Raw genomic sequence first — 21,197 nt, 5'->3', positions numbered from 1 at the left:
TCAGTCCGAGGCTATCCGTTTTTAAAACATCAATAGCTTTGTGAAATCTTCATCGTTGCCATGCGGAGCCTCGGTGGCTGCGTTGTCTAAGAAGTTTTGAACACTGTCAATTTTAGTGTTGCGATTTCAAATCCCCGCACGTCACATGCGAAGTCAACTTTGATCTACATTTTACAAGGATTGTAAATGTTTCTGCCGAATTACGGTGCTTCTCTCATAAAATAGCCAATAGTCCGAAAGTGGCATTAAAAGCCAGCCAATCATACGATCATTTTGTTCATTCGGATTGGTGACATTTGAAAAGTGACATCACATAGAAAGCATATTAATTAACTCTCATCTTACCCTAAGACATTATCAAAATTCATCAACCATATCGGTCGGAGTTTTGAAATCGTAACATGTTTTTCTTGACAAAGGATAGACATTTACCAATATAAACAACACAGACATTGGAAAATTAATAAAAGCACATGAAACACCACTTAAAACAATAGTAAAAAGAAAACCTACTTTTTTTATAAAATCAGTTACTCTTAATGTGTGATCATCCTACTATCGTACGTGTCAATCTGCTTATGTAAGTAGAAATAATTGTGATACGTTTAAATAGGATATGACACAATCCAGGAAAAGAGAGTACCCACAGTAACAAATTGGGACAGACTTTTGTCATTTTTAATGATTTTTGTCTTGCATCGATGAAGTTGAAAATCGAGAACTAGGAGTGCATTTTTAGGTGTTGGCAGCGCCAATGTACTTGTGACGGTGTCAGTTAAAGGAGAACCACAAGTGGAGGTAGATCAATGAAATTTGAATTGCAGTTGCATTTTCATGTACGTAAAGATTTTGCCCTGTACCTTCAGTCATAAATTATTTTATTTGTGTTCAATCTTAACACAGGGAAATCGACATAGTTTAGTATTTTTGTGAGTTTACTTTGTTCATTGTTAAATGCTTTCGGTGACTTTTGGTAGCTGAAATAATTAATCCTTCGTCTAAGTAGGATTGGTAGGAGACTAAGTAGTCAACATGTTAAATCTATTGAAAGTTTCCCGCTCGAATTATTTTATAAAATGATAAAATGTTCCACTACAGCAATCAAACGTCTGGTATAAATCATTTTATTTGAAGATAACACATCATTTATCCAAATTAATTGAAAATAGAAACAATAGAGCACTTGGAATTTAAACTTGATTAAAGTTAGTTTGGAAAATGTTTCATACATATTCTGTTTCGATTTCCTTTAAAACAAGTGTTAAACTCTTATGAATAAGCATCGTCACATCCTTTAATGATAAACTAATCAATAGAAGATATGATCTGGACGAGTACTTTACAGTTCGTCAACCTGGAGATTTTGTGTTTCTCTTGGTTTCAGTTTCCTTTAACAACTGATTTAAATTGTTAAATTCTTATCATTTGAAGTTGTAATTCTAACCTTTTTATTTTCTATTCGTGTGTGAGAGTTAAGATAATTAATCAACCAGTTCATTTATAAGATTTTGAGTTAGAAGCGTGTACGAGCTATTTGGTTTAGTTCGATTAAAAAGAAATACCGACTGAGCTAGATATTACAATTATCTATATAATTACTAACACAATTCTATATTAAAAGTCTTGTATTCTTTTTTTGGTTATTAAATAGATCAAATATCATTATAATAAACCTAATCTATAACTATATCCTATTTTGTTTTTTAAATTTACCTGAGACGTCACTTTTGTGCGTCGATCTAGTCGGTGACATACAATGCGTGGTAATGCTGTGGTATTCTTATATGCTGACTTTGGTTATTTAACGTGTTCGTTTTTGTTCCGTGGTAAGTCACCACTAAGCTGTTGACATGAATATCAATTATATGGTAATTTTTATAAATTTACTGTTTCGTAAGCATAAATTATTCTTAATTATAAATACTAAGGGATTTTTTATCCCAGGCAGATAACCTTAGCCGTATTTGGCAAAACTTTTTGGAATTTTGGGTCATAAATGCTGACCATCTTTGTTTGGCTTTCTTTACTATTTTGACCTGAGCGTCACTGATGAGTTTGATGTAGACGAAGCACTTGTCTGACGTATCAAATCATAAGCCTGGTACCTTTAATAGCTATAAGCATGTCGTAATGTTCTATTGTATTGTTTATTTGTGTATTTCTTTGTACTGAATGTGCTTCTAATTATTTGTATTGTAGTTCTGCCATGTCATGTTGTCATTTTAGTGTTATATTAAACATTGTCATAAAAGCGAGAGGTTTGGCTAGCCACAAAACCAGGTTCAACCTTACATTTTTTTCCTTAAAATGTCCGTTACCAATTCAGGAAAATGGCAATTGTTATCTCATAGTTCGTTTCTATGTTTGTTGCATTGTCGTTTGGTTTTTTGTTGCACTTAGTGTTTCGGTTGTTTCGTTGTTTTCCTCATATATATTTAAATTTTTAAATATTGTTGAGCTTGAGAAACTTTGTAGATTTATTAAATCTATTTCTGTGAGAGTCTATCCTCCTGGTTAATACAACTATATGTTTAATTATCATTTGTGTAAATATTTATCATATTGATTTTGTATTTCACACATGCTATATCTTATATATGTTATATATATTATTGTAATATCTTCTCTGTAACTATGCATTTAGTTTATGAGAATAAAGATCATTCATTCATTCATTCAACAGCGGTATACTATTGTTGCTTTTATTTAAATACTTCAGAGTATAATGAGGTAGTCAGCAACGAATGTATATCATGTGGCTCTTTTTATAAATCTTACGATTAAGATTTATAAATCCATGATTTTTATATCTACATACTTTTGAAAGGCATCTTAATGATTTCAGTATAATTGCGTGGTCTGAAACACTGAAGATATGATTGTCTCTGGGTTAACGTTATGGACATTTAAATTCCTTTGGAATAATGAACTTATAACATACTAGTTTTGTAATCTTCCTCGAATTTATATTGTATCTCATAATATTTGAGATCAAATAAAGATGAAAAAAAATAAACCTCACAAAAAAACCCTAAACAAATGAAAAGTTCATCTATATACATTTACAATTATTTGACTTTGAGCGTTTCTAATAAAGGTAAATCCAGAAAAGCACTTCGGACGCATGAAATGTTTAAACGTGTTAATTTCGATTTTTAACATCACTGGGTTGATTCACCTGCTGGTGGACTATCAGTCCCTGAGGGTATCATCAACTCAGTAGTCAATACTTCGGTACTGACTTGAATTATAACAAACCTTTCTAAAATGTGTTTCCTATATAACTGCGATAGTTTTCTTATATAAAATAAATACGATTTAACAAGTCACAATGTATGTCAAGAAAACCTGAAACATATTTCACAATCATAGTTAACGCCAGGTTTAATGTTATAGGCCTAACATTTCTATAATTTCATACCTGTAATAAAATCAATTATCGTATACTTAGCATTAGTATGATAGCTTTTGCATATTTGTAATAAAAGGAGAAACACAAGCTATAATTTCACACCCGTGCTGATAACTCATGATGTCCAGTAATGGCGGACAAATAGCGATAATGTGTATTCGATCCAGTGGTTACTTTGTTTGTACAGATTAAGCTGTTATTGAAAAAACTGATGTAACATGGCTAGATCCAATGATATAGATCTTCAAAATGATGACATTTTAGTACTTGATGATGTGGATCTACTGGAAGTAACAAATACCATTGACAATTAATGAATCATCTCATAGTACAACATGATGTAGTAATAATGATCATAAAACTGTCAATACCTCCTCAATGCTTCCAGCTTCCAAATTTCAATGTTTCAAAATGCCTCTATAAGAAATAGTATCATAAATTTATATGGAGGTAGTAATGCTATTGTTGGACAATTGATTTTATTGGACGGTGTAAGTTTTGGATTCCTAATTTAACTTCTTTATTTAATTTTCATTTCTTTATTGCCTTACATAAAACAAGTGTCGGAAGTATATGATAAAGAAATTAATACATGGCGTTTTCCAATCGGCCCGGGTATCATCCAAAACAATCAACGTGACATTTTGAAGAAATTACACTGCAAGATGAGACTAAATAGTTCTAAGAGCCTTTATCGCTCGTCTTATTTCTATGCATACTCATGGTAGGTATAGTGTCCGGTTAGGATCGTGGTTTTTCGAGTGATTTGATCGGGCTATTTCGTAACCACTTTTTTCGAGTGAACATGATTAAAAATGTAAACGAACAGACTTCTTTTCTAACAAGACGTGATATAGGAGCTTGAGCTTGATATATAAGGTTATACATGGTATATAAGCATTTGAAATAAAAAGATATTATCATTCTGACATTGTTTTTCATTACAAAAGTTAAATTCAACCTTACAATGCGTTTATTCCAAAATACTGAATAAAGCCATTTTCATACACATACCAATGCAAATGTCGACGGAAATGCAAACATGGAATCTATATATCCTTAGATATAGAAACACTTTTATAAAAAAACTATTGTTATTGCATTGGAAACGACATTTTGAGACGAAATTCATATCTTCATTTCCGGGTTTTTTCGAGAGTAGTCCGGGCTTTTTCGAGTGTGTCCTTTTTTTATCGAGTGATTATAAACATTTCTTATAGCTAAAATGGTTATGTGTTGGTGTATTTACGTTTAAAAACTATAAAATAAAGGTTGAAATTAAGTACTTTCAAGGCAAATTGTGTATTAACACTTGCATTTTATTAACAAGTACCGTTCATTTGTATATGTTCTTTTTTCACATCTTATAAATTGCATGTTCAGTATATATTTGTGATTTCAACTATTTAACATAAGCATAGACAACTCGGATTGAGACGTAAATACATATATTGTATAAGGTAAGATATATGTTTATTTTTTAAAGGGTGTACATCTGAAAAATTTCATTATCTATTTGTCTTGTATCTTGTATTATTTATCTTATTGTTTAAGAAATGCAACCGAAAATGTAAAATACTTCTACTATGAGGACCAGTCTGATTATGCATATGTAATAATTGGTCATACAGCAATAAAAAACCACGAGAACTTCCTGTAAGGTAGATGGGGTGTCTTAATTATAATCCATAGATTTTTTTAATAATTTGCCAAAGTGTAGTTTATATCATGCTTTTAAAAAAAAAAGGAATAAAAAAAATGGGTCACGGGCTTTATTTTCACGCTACACGGTTTTCAAAACTGACAGATTTTGTATAGATTATGCATGGAATACCATATTTTCTGCAATAAAGCGTAAACTACACCATAGAATTTTGAGATAACATATGAGAAGATAGCTTTAATAGTATGCTTTCACTTAAGAAAAGAACAAAAATTGGGTCACCGGACCGTTTTCTTGCTACATAATAAAATGGTTAAATTTCTAACACATTCTATTGTAAAAGTACCTTTAACTGAATTATTTGCCCTTGCATTTGTTAAAAAAAAACAATCAGAAATATGACATATCATTTTTTATATGGAAATGAAAGTTCTTACACATGAATTTTCTACTACTCTCAAAATTTGCGCATTCTATTAAAGATCTATAACTTGTTTTCTGGTATTTCCAAATCCAAGATGGAGGAAGCCACCCCATCTACCGAAAATAAAAGAAACGAGCCTAAAAAATAAGGAAAAATATGGATATCAATCGAAACATTACAATTGCATGACAATAAAAAAGACCTGCCAGTTAGCTAAACCTGAACAGACAACAGAGTTTAGATATAAAACCGACACAGACGAGAAAAGTTACCATCAAGCTGGAACAGAATTACAATAACTTTGCCAGGTAATCATAAACCAGTGAACGATAAAATACAACCATTAAGCTGGTACAGAACTACAATAACTTTGCCATGTGAACATAAATAAGTAAACTAGAGAATGCAACCAAGATCATGGAATATGGTTAACTGTTGTTCCTGATGTCGCTCGAAGCGCTGGACAATCAAGCTATAGTGATAGCATATATATTATCTTACCTCCTATACATTTCTAGGAATGTGATTGGTTAAAACCGTCCTCGTGGAAATCATGTATATTTAATATTAGGTTAGTAGGGAGGCGGGGCTTATTCAATACACGGTTAGTAGTGGAGTTACGTCCCTTTATATTCCATATAAGGTAGTAGGGAGGCGGGGCTTATTTCATACACGGTTAGTAGTGGTGTTACGTCCCTTTAGAAAAACAAAACAGTACTGAGAAATCTAAGGTTTCAACAGACAAAGAAATTGATGATTAAGATTGAAATAAATTCACAAAACACATTTAAATCCAACAAGTTGTCATTGTTGGCATCTGTTTTTGTAGGATCAATGGAAGTAGTTTCTTAATCATGTTATTGCTTACTGTATTGAAAGACTTGCTCATTTTGATGGGTCACTAGTCTAAATTTTACACGTTAAGATAGTCGGTAAGATAAATTCGTTAAATAGTGTGCTAGAGACGTAATACGGTATATATGGGGTCAGTAAAATCCATATAGGGATTCGAGCTTAGCTCTCACCCCATATGGAATTTACTGACCCCATATATACCGTATTAGCCGAGGTCACTAGCACACTATGTAACTAATATTTTATATCACTTCTAAACGATCGTATTTAGGCTAATCATGAACTTTTCATTTCATTGTTGATTACATATAAATTTTATTCAAATTTTGTTTTCAATGGCAATAAAAAGAAATTTTTCATTTTTTTTATTAATGAATTTTTCATGAGGGTGGAGGGCAAGCCTCTTTTAGTAGAATATCTTTTATCACATAGCATTTCTCTGATTCTTCGCTGCTGTCTATTAGGTTTCTTACTCTTTTTTTTTCAATCTCAGGGGTTCACCACAATAACTACTATTAACTGTAAAATCAAAATGAAAGGAAGATAAAATAAATATGAGTTCCTTGCACTATGTTCTAAACACCGTTTTGTTAAAAATTAAGTAATTTCTAAATGAGCACTAAAAAGAAGCTCTCTGAACAGAAAATTGCATTAAATTGAGAAAAAAAAATCATTTGATAAACGTAGTAATATGATTTTGATGATTTATTGGGAATATATCACATTGTCCTTCACTCAATTACATTAATAAACTAGAAAATGTCAGTTTTTAAAGTCTAGAATACCTATTTTCTTATTCAAATTTTCTGTAGAAAAATTACCGGACCATTTGTTTAAAAACCCGGACATTTTCACAGTTGCTCTCTAGAAAACCCGGGCAATAACAAACACTGAAATATTTGGTTAAATACAAGGAAGTTGTGCTTCTTTGTTGATCAAAACATGTATAGTTTTCAATTTAAGATGGGTAGTAATGTGAAAACCTATTATAATTAGCAGGTAATTGAACTTATCGCATGTTTTATCACTCGAAAAAGCCCGAACTACACTCACAAAAAAATGGACAGAATCACTCCAAAAACCACGATCCTAGCCGGACACTATACCTACCGTGATACTAATGAAAAGCGATTCATGTGAAAAGAAATATGGTGATATGGCAGATGTGATTCCACTTGCCTGCAGGACGTAAACGGTCTAAAATAGCGAAACAATTCAGTAAACTCCTTTTACGATTCCTAAAAAGGCAATAAGTATGATGTTCCCCGTAATGATACTTATAACAGACAATTTTTACAGCTAATTCTATTAATATTTATAATGGAGATTTTCTCATCTCCAAACCATAAAAGTTTAGTTATAATATATAATAAAACCGAGTTTCTCTGGTGAAAATGGAACCGATTTTTTGCTCTGTGATTTTTGGAATAAATATACTACAAATTATAAGTAACTATATTTTTAACAAACAATCCAGGAAACTTTGATATTCATACTTGATTTCAATGTAATATAACAATAAGCGTTGTGTACTTTTATATTTAGTTTACAAACGCTGCTTTCTATGTGGCCAGTAAAGCAACTGCATGTTGAAAAGAATAGTGTTTTGTCTTATTTCAAAGGGAGGCAACTAATTATGACATTTCAACGCTGAATTAATATCTCACGAACCTGTATCTTCAAATTGGTATCTATAATGAATAACTCATTGTTGCTAGTGCTTTACCCAAGCAGGATGATTTAACTTTGATTAATACTTATCTGAAAGACACTTTAATCACGTAAAAGTTACAAACAAAAGATGCTTTTCAATAAAATGACTGCTATTAAATCACTTTGAATTACTCTTAATCAGTAATGTGTACAGTATTGATACCGAGTAGCATTGTGAATTATTTATATTATGCGGTGATGTGGACATCTGATCTCATTTAAAAGAAAATAAGACAATAAGGAGAATGATGTGGTATGATTGCCAATAAATTAATAACCAGAAAATTGAAATGAAATAGATGTAAGCAATTATAGGCAACTGTACGGTCTGTAACAATGAAAAAACCCAAACAAGACTCCAAAGGTTCCGTGAAAACATTTTAATTGAGAAAACTAACGGCATAATTTACAACAAAATAATTTAGGAAAAACAAAAAAAAACCAGACACGAACCATCAACAACCGCTGTACAAGAGGCCACTCACCTTGCACGAGCTCATAAATAATATGGCGGGGTTAATAGATATAGGAAGATGTGGTATGAGTGCCATGAGACAACTATCCTTCCAAGTCACAATTTATAAAAGTAAACCATTATAGGTCAAGGGTACGGTCTTCAACACGGAGCCTAGGCTCAAACCGACATTTAAACATGTTTGAAGGAGCCAACCATTTCCCTAACATAGGGCAGCGGTGAAACGACGCAACACAAGAAAGAACTTCACAAAAAAATAAAGAAAAAACTAATATGAGAAAAAAAAACGACAACAATGCACTCAAGTACAGGCTTCTGAGGGTTAAACATGTATACTGCCTCTAAACCCTCCCTTTAAAACTGGTGTAGTAGATCAACATATGAGCAACCTATAGTAATCAGTTAAAAAGGTCTTAACTCATCTGCTAGATACGCAGCAGAAACACAATTAATAAAAACACAGACTGAACGTGGCAAGGAATCTTTACATCTCTCACAGCAAATAAAGTCGTCGTAGATAGATACCACGATTAAAATTTTATATTTACGCCAAACACAGAGGACCAAAAGTGACTTAAAGTTTTGCCAAAAACAGCTAACTAAAGGTTATCTATTCCGGAAGTAGAAAATAATTATGAACATATCAATGATAACTCAAGTCAACACAAATATGCTGACTACTGGGCTGGCGATACCCTCGGGGAAATAAATCTCCACCAGCAGTGGCATCAACCCAGTGGTTGCAAATAAACTCATCATAGATAGATACCAGGATTAAAATTTTATATTTACGCAAGACGCGCGTTTCGTCTACAAAAGACTCACCAGTGACGCTCGAATCAAATAATGTTTAAAAGGCCAAATAAAGTACGAAATTGAAGAGCATTGAGGACCAAAAGTTCCTTAAAAGTTTTGCCAAAAACAGCTGAGGTAATCTATTACTGAGGTAGAAAAGCCTTAGTTTTTTTCTAAAAGAACCCACAAAGTATAGATCTGAGAGTACTCACAAATTAAAGACTTGTTTTGTGCATTACGAATTTGGTCAATCTCAATTTAAGATTTTATTGTAGACGTTCATATTAAATAGCATTTTCGGTATGGCAGTTTTTCATTTTTCAAACAATTAACAAATCCAAGTCGTTTCTGTTAATTGTGATGTAATGTTCAGTCAAAGATTGCTAAAAAAAGATTGTTCTATACTTAAGACATTGATTCGGAATACACTAGGCTCTCAAGTTTGTTTGCGATTTAACCTTATCCTTATATAGGAAACATTCTGTTTTCCTTGCTGTTAAAAGTTATTATACATATAACCGTGAGAATAATCATTATTAAATATTTTACCCTTGTGACATCAAACAAAAATAAATGTACTATAACAGTCATTAATAACTGCATTTTAACAACATTTGGATAAAAAATTAGTATCATATTAGATGAATATTCATATTTTGAAACAAATATGTGTTTGCTATCACATAACTTTTATAAACTGTACGTGTTTGTGTCGTGTGTATTGCATATAGTTAAGAACAACATTTATAATTGTTTCCAAGGGAGGCTACCCATTAAGGAATTATTACATAAATGACAATGTGATGACAGTGCGCAATCCAGAAAATTGTGTATCGCTCACCTAGAATTTAAAATCACTGTTGAAAAAGTGGTGCATCACGGCATGGCTCTTTTGAAGCTGTGGGAGCTCTTATTTTCATAACATATTATATTCAGAAAGCTCTTACAATCTAATTAAAATATTGATCTTTGATTACGTCATACTACATATGAGTATAACGTAATCAGAGATCAATATTTTAATTAGATTGAAAGCTCTTAGTACATTTTTTCAAACTTGTACTCACGACGTTTTGAAACAGGTACGCGCACGACTTTCACGAGTTTAAAAATCGTGTACACCATTTTGAAAACCGTGCGGACCAGTTTTTGAAGGTCGCTTGTGTCCTAGATTTTAAAGTCGACTATGGACCTTTTTCCACTTTTTATAGTTTGTTATTATATTGTACTGTCACACCACAGTCAATGGCATGTTCAACCCCAGATACATTCTGTATGTGTTTGTCTATCCCAAGTCAGGAGCCTGTTATTCAGTAGTTTTCTTTTGTGTATGTGTTTATACATATGTGTGTTTCGTTCATTTTTTTTTTGTACATAAATTAAGCCCGGAGTTTTACAGTGTCATTTCGGGGCCTTTTATAGCTGACTATGCGGTATGTATTTTGCTCATTGTTGAATGCCGTATGGTGACCTTGAGTTGTTAATTTCTGTGTCAATTGGACTTGTATGGAGAATTGTCTCATTGTCAATTGTACCACATCTTTTTTTTTTTATATTGAAGCTTTTAAACACGATTTTTAAAACTTGTGCTCAAAAGATTGATATGAAATTATTAACACTAAACACGGCACTTAAGGGACTCCGTAGAAAACTGTATCAACTATTCTTCATTTATATATTACCCATATCCTCACTGTTTAATATCTTCTAGAATTCAGTCCATGTTAAGTTATGGGGAGAAAACTCTGCAATATGAAACCGAATACTAGATGATAGCAAACATATAGACAAGGGTTTGGGAGGGGGGGTTACTTTTTTTTTAAAATACAAATAACACCCAGCTTAGACTAGCAAAAGAATATCTTTTGAAACACCACCAATATGGAAAATGGTTAACACTATTGCCGAACCGTATTCTTACGGCCAACTACCGTAAACGTGGATATTGAAAGAATGACCATTCTACTATGGTCACATGTACATGTACTTCCGCTAGGTAAATTGACCAATGAGGCTATACCCATATCTCACTGTTTAATATCTTCTAGCATTCAGTCCATGTTAAGTTATGGGGAGAAAACTCTGCAATTTACAAAATCATACGTGGTAAATCACATAAGAATTAGAAAATACTTCGCAATCACATAAATAATAACACTTTTATTCCCAATACTCAAAACAAAGACCAACATTTAGTTCAAAATATATCAGCATTAATTTTATAAATCATAGTTACACAACAAAATACAAATTGTATGAAATCCTTCAAATCACAATACTTAGATGCAAACATATATATTCTAGAACCTATTACCATTAAGATTGTCATTTAAAAAAACCTTTTTAGCCCGGAAAAATCTGCCTTCTCTCTATATTGTAGTTCAATATTTTCGGCTTGGCTAACAGACGCCGCAAGATTCGAAGCCACAATTTCAGAATCAATCAGTGTATTTACACGACCATAATATTCCGCACTTGCTTTACCGAACCACCCAACGTGATTCATCACTTCGTCAACATTGCTAGCTGAGTCAGACAAAGCCATAGTAACAGTACAACCAGACCGGAAACTATGAGGCGTTTCCCCTTCATATATACCCAGAGTCGACAGATAGTATCGTAATCTCTCATATACCACAGAATAACTAACTGGTTTCTCCAACACCCTACCACTTTCTGAAACTACCCTAAACAAGTAGCCTTTTGTCAAATCCACATTACACGAGTGGGCAAATTGAACAAAATCCAACAATCCTTTTACCGGGCAAACTACATTGTCATCGCATCTCTTGATGACGAACGAGTTACTCCTACCCTTTTTACCCCGGAGAGTTTTACCAAACGTATGCTGGAAAACAAACCCTGAACCGTCTTTAAGAAACTTCACCTCTTGTGCAACAACTATAGAGAGATCACTTGCTCTATCGCCAGCAAAATACTGCAACTTAAACCAAGCTTGATCTCTGTAAAGGACAAATTTTTCCTTAAGCTTAGAACCGTCTTTTTGAAGTTCCCGAGAAATAAAAGCACTAATAGATCTAATCTTTGTCAAAAATATAGGCTTCGCCTGTTTGGGTAAAATATGCGCCTTAGCTTGTTCGACTTGCACCAATTTTAAATACTCTTTGATTACAGGTGAAACTGCCGGATTTCCTTTCCTTTCCACATCGCACCAAGTTCTACCCAACCCTTTATCATCAAATAAATTTACCAATTGGTTAATGATACCTTCTACTGTTGCCGAAGCTAATCGGTTAGGACAAGAACACTGAAACATACCCTTTAATCCCAAATATTGACAGTTTATATCATGGACAGTAGTTTTTCCAAACTTATCCTTCCAAACCAAAACATTTCTTATATCATTTGGTCCACATGTAGCTAGCAAAGGCTTTTTCGGTGATTTTTCAAGAAAACAAAGAAAAGTTTCAAACAAACTGTTCTTTCTTTTATAGTCGGAAGAAGAAATCATCCGTTCATCCAAATCTGCTGTCCGATCATTTATTGCTTGCCAGTCTATAATAATGTCAGCACCCTGCAACAAACCATTGGAATATTTACTATATATAAAACAGTAGATACTCTAGCTTCGTGAAAATAAGACCCTAAATGCAAACAATGACCACCTTAATCCCACTTTATCTAGAATAAAGCCACGTTTTGAGGGCGTCTTGACTACACCTTTGTCACCCTTCATACCTAGACATACCGATTCCACGGAGTAGTATTTCAAAATTGGCCACCATATCGGTAAAGGTCGCATTTCGGGGACAATAATTGTACAAGAAATGCCCTGCTCTCGCAACAGACTCAATACTGGAAATACAAGTACGAAAGGTGGGTAAACATACGGATTTTGCTCACTCCTCAGGTTCTGTGAGAACAAATTAACTCCTGCAGAACATGGGGTAGGCCATGGAGTAAAATGTTTCAGTGGAACACCTGTAGATGACTTCATGACATTAGAATCCAAAGACATTAGGTCAACTGAATGGGGACCATACAAAGACTCTACCAGTAACCACGACTCCTCACTTAACATTGAATCCGCGGTATTAGTTAATCTTGATGGGGCATTCGCTTCGTTTAAACAGGAAGGGACATATTTCAAATGTAAATCAATGTTATAAGTTGACACATGGCTAAATATTTCTTTCATGATGCAACTTAAAGCTCTAGACTTGCAACCTTGGTTTTCCCATGCCGCTATAACAGCCATGTTGTCTGTAAACAAATCAACCCTAGAATCTTGCAAAGAACTGTCTAAAGACTGTAACGACTTCAGGACAGCATCAGCCTCTTTCTCATGAATTGGTCTACAGTCATTTGTATCCCAATAGTCCCCCAATGTCATTGTACTCGCCTCAAGCTTCACTGAAGCGCCATACCTGAAACCAGAGGAATCAGTCGACAACTCAATCACCTTGTGAAATTCAGACCTCCATTTGGAATATCCAGTCCAAGTATCAAGAAAACGCCAATGCATTAGTTCATCCCTCAACGGTCCCAATACCTTAACCTTTCTACTGTTTTTAACGCAAGTAGATATTGCAGCATTCACTTCCCTACAAAATAACTTGCACCCTGGAACAGCCAATGTCAACGAAATACATTTACCACAAAATCTTTGCAGTGTCCTCAAGTCAACCTCATCCATTAAAAGTATAGATTTCCTCAAATCAATAAATTTCAACTTCTTATCATCAGGAAGTATGTACGCCTGTTTAACAGAGTCAACTAAAAAACCAAGAAATTTCTTACATGTGCTAGGTATTAGTGAACATTTACTAAGAGACAGTGTATAACCTAGCCTTGTCAGCAACTGCAACACCATATAGGTTATTTTACTTGCTTCAAGCATAGCATCATCGCTATTCTTACTTCCACCTGTAACAACAAACCTATCGTCGATATACAATGTATTTATGACGTCTAGCTGTCTTAAATAAGAGGTCACACAAATTCCTATCGATTGGTAGATAAACGGCGATGCTTTCCATCCAAACGGTAGAGTAGTATATGTCATAAAAACCACCGAATTGAATACCAAAATATGTCCGAGATGATTCTTGCAAATTGACATGGTCATAGCCCGACTTTTCATCACATGTTATCATCAAAGCATTCTCTTGAACCAACCTATGAACATCTTTTAAATTCTCCAAATGAAAAGGTAAATCTTTGACCCATAAATTAAGAGATCTTTCGTCATGGCATAACCGTGGTTTACTTGGTTCTACAGTTAATGGCATAATAACTTTAGGGGGTTGACATTCACCTACCCTTCCCAAAAGTTTGATGCACCCAGTTGAAATTCTTTCGCACAATTCTTTTGATATAAAAGCAGAGTATTTTTTACAAATAGCTGCATTCTGAAAATAATTTCTAGGGGGTATTTCAGAGTCATAATTTCTTCCCTTAAAGTTTCCCTTAAAACGTCGAAAAAACTCTCCAACATCAACTCCATCTTCAAGCCACTTCACCACGTCTTGATGTGCATTTTCATCAAGAATAAGCCTCCATTCTGATACACAATTATGTAACTGTCCAGAGACAAATTTATCAGGGTCACGTAATTGTAAAGAGTCTATATCAAACAAAACATTATCATGATAGACCTCTTCCGCACGTGGACTGAGGTTTGTAAGTGAAGGAACTCTGCCTTTAAGTAAGCCATGCTGGTTTTCCCCTTACTGTTACATTCAAAGGATCAAATCCACTTTCTAACTCCCACTCTGGGATTTGTACAAAAGAATCACCAATAGTTGTATCCGTAGTTCCCTGTAGATAACAAAGAAACTACTTTGATTTAAATGAAAAACCAGCATAAGTTACACTCAAAGGAAGAATTCCTTCACCTACAACCCGCGTGGAAAAACCACTAGGGGATCAGTGCCCCTTGGACTGTAGACAAAGAAATTCTCAAATTACCATACAGTAGCGTGTTGGTTTGAAAACCAAATAGCAAATAAATAGAATAAAAACACTATGAAAAAAATTTCTTCTACATTATTTTGTTTTATTACAAAAGATAAATAATTATCAACAAATTAAATTTTTATCCTTCATTTTCCTTTGGCCACTTTCATCTTTTCACAGTCTTTTATCTGATGTGTATGACTTTCACAAAAGTGACAAGCGCCTCTAGGACGGAATCCAAACCTAGCCCCCATGGGCCTTGTATTCCTGTAACCCCCGGCTGTAAAATTACCATACGGTTGCACACCTTGAGGTAGATAATTTGGCTGATACATGGAATACATAAGCGGGTTCTGGAATTGTGGGTACAAATTACTCAAAGGGGATTCTTCCCGCTTTGGAGCATTATCACTACCCTGAGCAGCGTTACCATCATTTTTGTTCTCCGATTGTTTCTCTTTCAAACATTTAGAAATAGCCTTCGTAATCGTATCAACGGCTTTCCCACCTAAAACTGATAGGCACAAACTAGAACGTTAAGAGAATTAGAGAATCGCTTGGATTCTGTTGCAAGCACAATGTCCTCACTTTGTCCTTCAGCTCTGTTATTATTTCAACTTTGGTCTTTTTTTCCAAGGAAGCTATCCTATCTTCTAAGGTATCACTAGCAGTAGACGAGTCAGGTTTTCTTTTCCCAGCCTTTGGTTGAGTGTCCATATCAGAAGTACTTTGTATTGGAGTCTATAAAAAATTCATGTAAAAAACATTTGAATAATGATAACATTATATTTCAATAAAAATTACATATATTCTACATGTTCTATTTCAAGCTCAAAACTTTCATTCATCTTATTCTAATAAAGTCAATATAATAGCATGAGTTTGGTAGCTTTATTTATCACCTAATATATATGTTATTGTTATCTGTGTTAAAGTACACGTGACCTTTTTGTAGACTCATTCTTATTCAACCATTAAATTAATCTTAGTGTATTGATTAGTAATTAATTTCAGCTGTGTATTTCTAAAATACCATAAATACTATAGTTTTATATATAATAATGCTAATACATAAAGTGAAAATCTGGAAAACTATTACGAAGCATCGTATATATCTAATTTTTTTTTTCTTTTTTTTTTTTTTTTTCTCAAAATGTAAATAAACACGAATGATTAACCCGAGGAGATAAAACGCAAGTAAAAAATCGCGCTGGGGAATATAAAATATAGAAAAAATAAATAACTCACAGAGTCTCCTTCCGAAACCTGCAGATCTTGACCCTTCGGCTGTCCAAACTCATTTGCATATATAATCAGTGAGTGGAGGATCCACCTGGCCTCACCCACATCGTCATCACTTCTCCCAGACAACTGGCAAATTTCATCCAAGTCCTCCCCAGTAAGCACCTTTACATGTTGCGCTATCTCCTCCATGTTCAAATTTTCAGTTTTCAGTTCTTTATTCATTCTAGCTAATCCTTTTAATGATTCCGGCTGTCCTGATCTTATACGTTTGATTACTGGAACTAGTTTCATTCCCTTTAAACTATATCGCTTCTTTAGGACTGGTGGCAACACCATCTAAAAATAAACAACCAAAAGAATTTATATAGTAATTATCTTCATTCTATTAACATTGCATACAGCTAATTTCACAATGCCTGCAGAGCAAAACCCTGGTTGGCATGCTTGCTTTTTTAAAAAACGTTAACTCAAGTTTTGTAATTAAGATTTAAATCTTCAAACAATATATATGGTAAATATACTATATTTAAACTTGATAAGAAGTTATTCAAATAACTATATATTATATAATATACCAACAAAGCAAACAATCCAACCAAAGTCCCGCCCTACACGCATCAAGAAACCAGCTCTAATATTGATTAATCAAACACGCACAACTGAAGAAATCAAGCAGACCGCGTAAATAGAAAATAGAACGATTAACAAATTGAACTAGATATAAACCAAACGGTTTTCGTAAAATAAAAAACTACTTCTTTTCATATTTCTGTTCAAAAGTAGAGCCATGCTACATTCTATAAATCTTATTTAATCCATTAAAGAACACGCAAGATTACTTGAATTATGCAGCATTAAATGTATTCTTATTATAACATGTATAACATAATAAAGTACCAACATATTACCATGTTTTATTCTGTTCACATATTCGCATGCTTCCCACGTGCAACCCGAGCGGTCAAACGTGGTCCTATCTAATTTTCTACATTCTTACATAAATTTTATTCTCTAAATTCTGAAGAAAAAAAAAATAACACCAATATAAAAAATATATAGCCACCAAGGCTCCTGACCACCAAGGTCAAAATATCTCATATTAGCCGCCTAGGCTTTTGACCACCAAGGTCTAATAAATCTCATTAATAGCCACCAAGGCTTATGACCACCAAGGTCTATGCCACCTAGGCATTTTTTTTTTTTTTTTTTTTTTTTTATAATAAAAAAGATTTGTTACCTTTGTAAGTGTCAGTACGGCTGCCGTTCTCCAGTAGACACGTCTTTCTACCTTCGGGGATATTGAAAGAATGACCATTCTACTATGGTCACATGTACATGTACTTCCGCTAGGTAAATTGACCAATGAGGCTATATATATAAATAGAATTATACAGAATATTTGATTTCTTACGTTCGTGAAAACTCATTTTATTTTTCCTTAATTCCAATCGTTTAAAAAAGAATGATTGTTGTCATGTTTCAAAAGAAGGTGACTGAATATGGAATTAAGAAGCAATAACATATTTTTAGACGGGACAGGAAGGTTCCAATAAATCTTTATTGTAGTTCACGAGTTTTAATTTCTTTTTATTGTGGAAGTGCTGTCAATTTCTGTATTTTAATCTAACGACTGGTCGGTGGAACGAATTACTGCACATTTAACATCAACAATAAGACTTGTATATGTTCAGGAGATTTTCTGATCTCCTACTTTCAAAAGTATTTACTTGTCTCCGACACAGAACACAGCACTGTAACCGAAGATGATATATAGTTGTGTATTATAATTGGTCGTGCATTGCGATTTAATAATGTTGAAACGTTATTATCGACATGTTTTTTACAACAATCAGGATAAGTGTTTTCATACTTTATTTTTATTCAATCTGTCAATAAATATTTTGTTTGCTATTAAACCTTGTATAATACATTGTTTTATTTAATGTTGTATGTATGGCAATCGTATACAAGAATAACATTTGTAATATTTTCAAGGGAGACCACTTGTCATATTGAAAAATCGACCAATGAAGGACTAGCATGAATGGCTTCGAGTCGACTGTATCACTTATCTGGTATCTTAGCAATGTTGATACATGAAGTATATGCAATTGCAAAATAATACAGACAGGTCTGTGACTCTCATAAAAACTGTACGAGAAAGCAGTCAGTAATATTTCAGTATAACTTACGATAAATATTTATTGTAAGATTTTTTTGGGAATGTGAAGAAAACTTCTGTTTTCTATATTTCTAATTGTTACGATATTTTTTTATTTTTTTTTAAAGGTTTGCACTGTCTTTTCATATACCGATTCACGTGCAGCACAGGGAATAAATTATCTCGCCCAGTAAAATTATTTACAGGGTTGAGTTCAATATCGTAGCAGCTACGTAGCGGCTACGTAGCTGCTATCAATATCTATGTAACAACTAGTCTATAGCTACACGTTCAATAGTCAAAATCTACGTAGCACTACGTAGCTGCTACGATATTGAACTCAACCCTGATCTCGTGCAACGCAATGTTTTACTGAACGTGTCCGAATATCATCCAGTACGATGCATACCTGAGTTCACAAAAAGAAAATTACTGTACTCAATTTCCTGCTGATATGTCTGTGGTTTAAGTGCTTGACGCTGAATCATTACACCCGTGCATTATCATAGTTCAGTGTCTTATGAGTTTATTTACTGACTTTGAGGTACGGGTTTCGTACATTACAACGTTTCACTGACCATAGCCAGAACAGAGTCTTGTGTCGTATTTTGTATTATTGATGTTGCGTTGTGGAATTCATTACAACTTTATTGAATACATTCACATGGAATTTACTGATATCGTGGAGTATTTGAAATTACCAGTGTTGACCAGTGTGGCAAATTACAAATTGCTGATGTCATAACTTGCTCAATAAATGGCTGGTCTTTTACACTGAAGTAAAATAACTCAGTCTTGTATTACAATTAAGGAGTTGGTATTATCAACCATTGCATGCATTACGACTTCTTCTTCTTTAGGTTTTCCGTAGTCCTTCATTATCTGAAGATTATATACTGTTTACGCGGCGTGGCCTATATATATATTTACAAAAACACAAAAATAAATGAAAATAAGTTTGGAGTGCGTAAAAAAATAATTTTAAAGTGTGATTAAAACTATGTACATAGGCTAATAATGAGTTAAATGAATTTGTGGAGAACAGTTGATGTAAGCTGTTCTCTGAATGTGTCAACTGTGGTTACAGCAACTGTGTGGACTGGTAGTAAATTCCACTGAATAATGGTGTACGGAAAAAATGAAAATTTATATGTATCTATTTTGATAGAAATGTGTCTGAAAGTGAAACTATGATTTTTGCGGGTTCTACTTTCTTATCAACATTATCAACATTATCAATCTTGTGCTTAATCTTCTTTCCTGTAGTGTCGGCCAGTTTAGTGAGTTTATCATGTCTGTAGGACTGCTGATGTTATCGTACCCGTTACAGACATACCTGGCATCTCGTTTTTGGACCATCTCAATTTTAGAGGTTTGTTCAACTGTGTGAGGGTCCAATACTGAACATGAATATTCATGCTTAGGACGAACTAGTGCCAGATATGCATGGGTTTTGATGTTCTGGCATGATGTTTTTAATTTTTTTTTAAGAAGCTCAAAGATGTATTACCATTAACTATGATGTTGTTTGTATATTTTGGCCATTTTAAGATTGCTTGTAGTGTACTGCCCAGATATTTAGCTGAAGTGACTAGTTTGTGATTGCATGAGGATATAATCATGTTTAAACTGTTTTTTTCTTTTGTGATACTGTAAGGACTGTGCATTTGTCTGGATAGAAAGCCATCAAACAGTCTTGCTCCCACCTAGCAGCTGCATCTAAATCTAACTGGAGTGCATCACAGTCACTTTGAGATTTGATGGTTTTATAGATGATACTGTCGTCGGCAAACGGTCTGAGCTTACTGGATTGTAAGTATTCTGGTAGACTTCTTTTATTTGTTTTAGTGTTGTCATTTTCCCTGTCTATCAAACAATAAACGATCGCGATTCTTAGTGTTTTTTACGTAAATGACCTTCAGTTCAAATGACCAGTCAAAGCAACGACATACTGCAAATAAACCTTTTCCTTCAATATATTCTAACCTTTATATATTTGTATTCAATTAGGAGATTGACTGATCTCCAATCCTTAAAAGTGCTTACTATATATATAGTGCATGCAGTGATGAATTTGGAAATGCGTTTTTGTTTTATTTGATCATTTAAAAACGGATTCTAAAACGTTATTACTGGCCGCTTTTTAACAACAATCTCGCTTAAGGGATGTTCATACTTATTTTATATTTATTATACTAATTAATATTTTGTTTTCTATCAAGTTACTTCGATGAATTGTATTTTTTCATGTTGCATTTATGGCAATCGAATAAAAGAAAACATTTATAATATTGCCAAGGGAGACTACTTGCTAAACATGTCACGAAACATGTGAAAAATTGACAAATGAAAGACGAGATCAGCGTCTAGTCGGCTGTTTCACTCATCTGGCATCAACTCCCTCAGGCAAAGTTGACTTTAGATGAATTTGGCTGTGTATTTTAGGTATTTTGATATATAGCTCTTCAACAGTTTCGGTACTTATACATCCTCGGATTTCAAATGTTTAGCTTTGAGCGTTCCTGATAAAGGTAA

The 21,197-nt window shown here is 33.5% G+C and overlaps 2 protein-coding genes across 2 annotated transcripts; both read right to left on the bottom strand.

Annotated features, from left to right (window-relative positions):
- Window positions 1–11,657: 11,657 nt before the first annotated feature.
- On the bottom strand, window positions 11,658–12,621 carry LOC143059330 (uncharacterized). The gene has a single exon (XM_076232812.1). It carries the CDS (start codon window positions 12,612–12,614, stop codon window positions 11,667–11,669), a length of 948 nt encoding a protein of 315 aa, XP_076088927.1. The 5' UTR covers window positions 12,615–12,621; the 3' UTR covers window positions 11,658–11,666.
- A 2,380-nt stretch (window positions 12,622–15,001) lies between these two features.
- LOC143059364 (uncharacterized) lies at window positions 15,002–17,866 on the bottom strand. Its single transcript, XM_076232849.1, has 4 exons — window positions 17,739–17,866; window positions 16,505–16,837; window positions 15,845–15,997; window positions 15,002–15,118 (listed from the first exon to the last, which is right to left on the bottom strand). The coding sequence occupies exons 1-4, from the start codon at window positions 17,814–17,816 to the stop codon at window positions 15,002–15,004; spliced, it is 681 nt and encodes a 226-aa protein (XP_076088964.1). The 5' UTR covers window positions 17,817–17,866.
- Window positions 17,867–21,197: the final 3,331 nt, after the last annotated feature.

Source organism: Mytilus galloprovincialis, chromosome 14 (genome assembly GCF_965363235.1).
Source record: "Mytilus galloprovincialis chromosome 14, xbMytGall1.hap1.1, whole genome shotgun sequence".
NCBI classification, from domain to species: Eukaryota; Metazoa; Mollusca; class Bivalvia; order Mytilida; family Mytilidae; genus Mytilus; species Mytilus galloprovincialis.
This window is presented reverse-complemented; position numbering and strand designations above follow the sequence as displayed.

Excerpts from the sequence above, each read along its gene's own strand:
- LOC143059364 (XM_076232849.1), bottom strand. The coding sequence starts at position 17,816 with ATGGTCATTCTTTCAATATCCCCGAAGGTAGAAAGACGTGTCTACTGG. Across the intron at positions 15,998-16,504 it reads AGGTTTCGGAAGGAGACTCT|ACTCCAATACAAAGTACTTC; the intron begins GTGAGTTATTTA and ends AATTTTTTATAG. Across the intron at positions 15,119-15,844 it reads TAACAGAGCTGAAGGACAAA|GGAACTACGGATACAACTAT; the intron begins GTGAGGACATTG and ends TGTTATCTACAG.
- LOC143059330 (XM_076232812.1), bottom strand. The coding sequence starts at position 12,614 with ATGTTTCAGTGTTCTTGTCCTAACCGATTAGCTTCGGCAACAGTAGAA.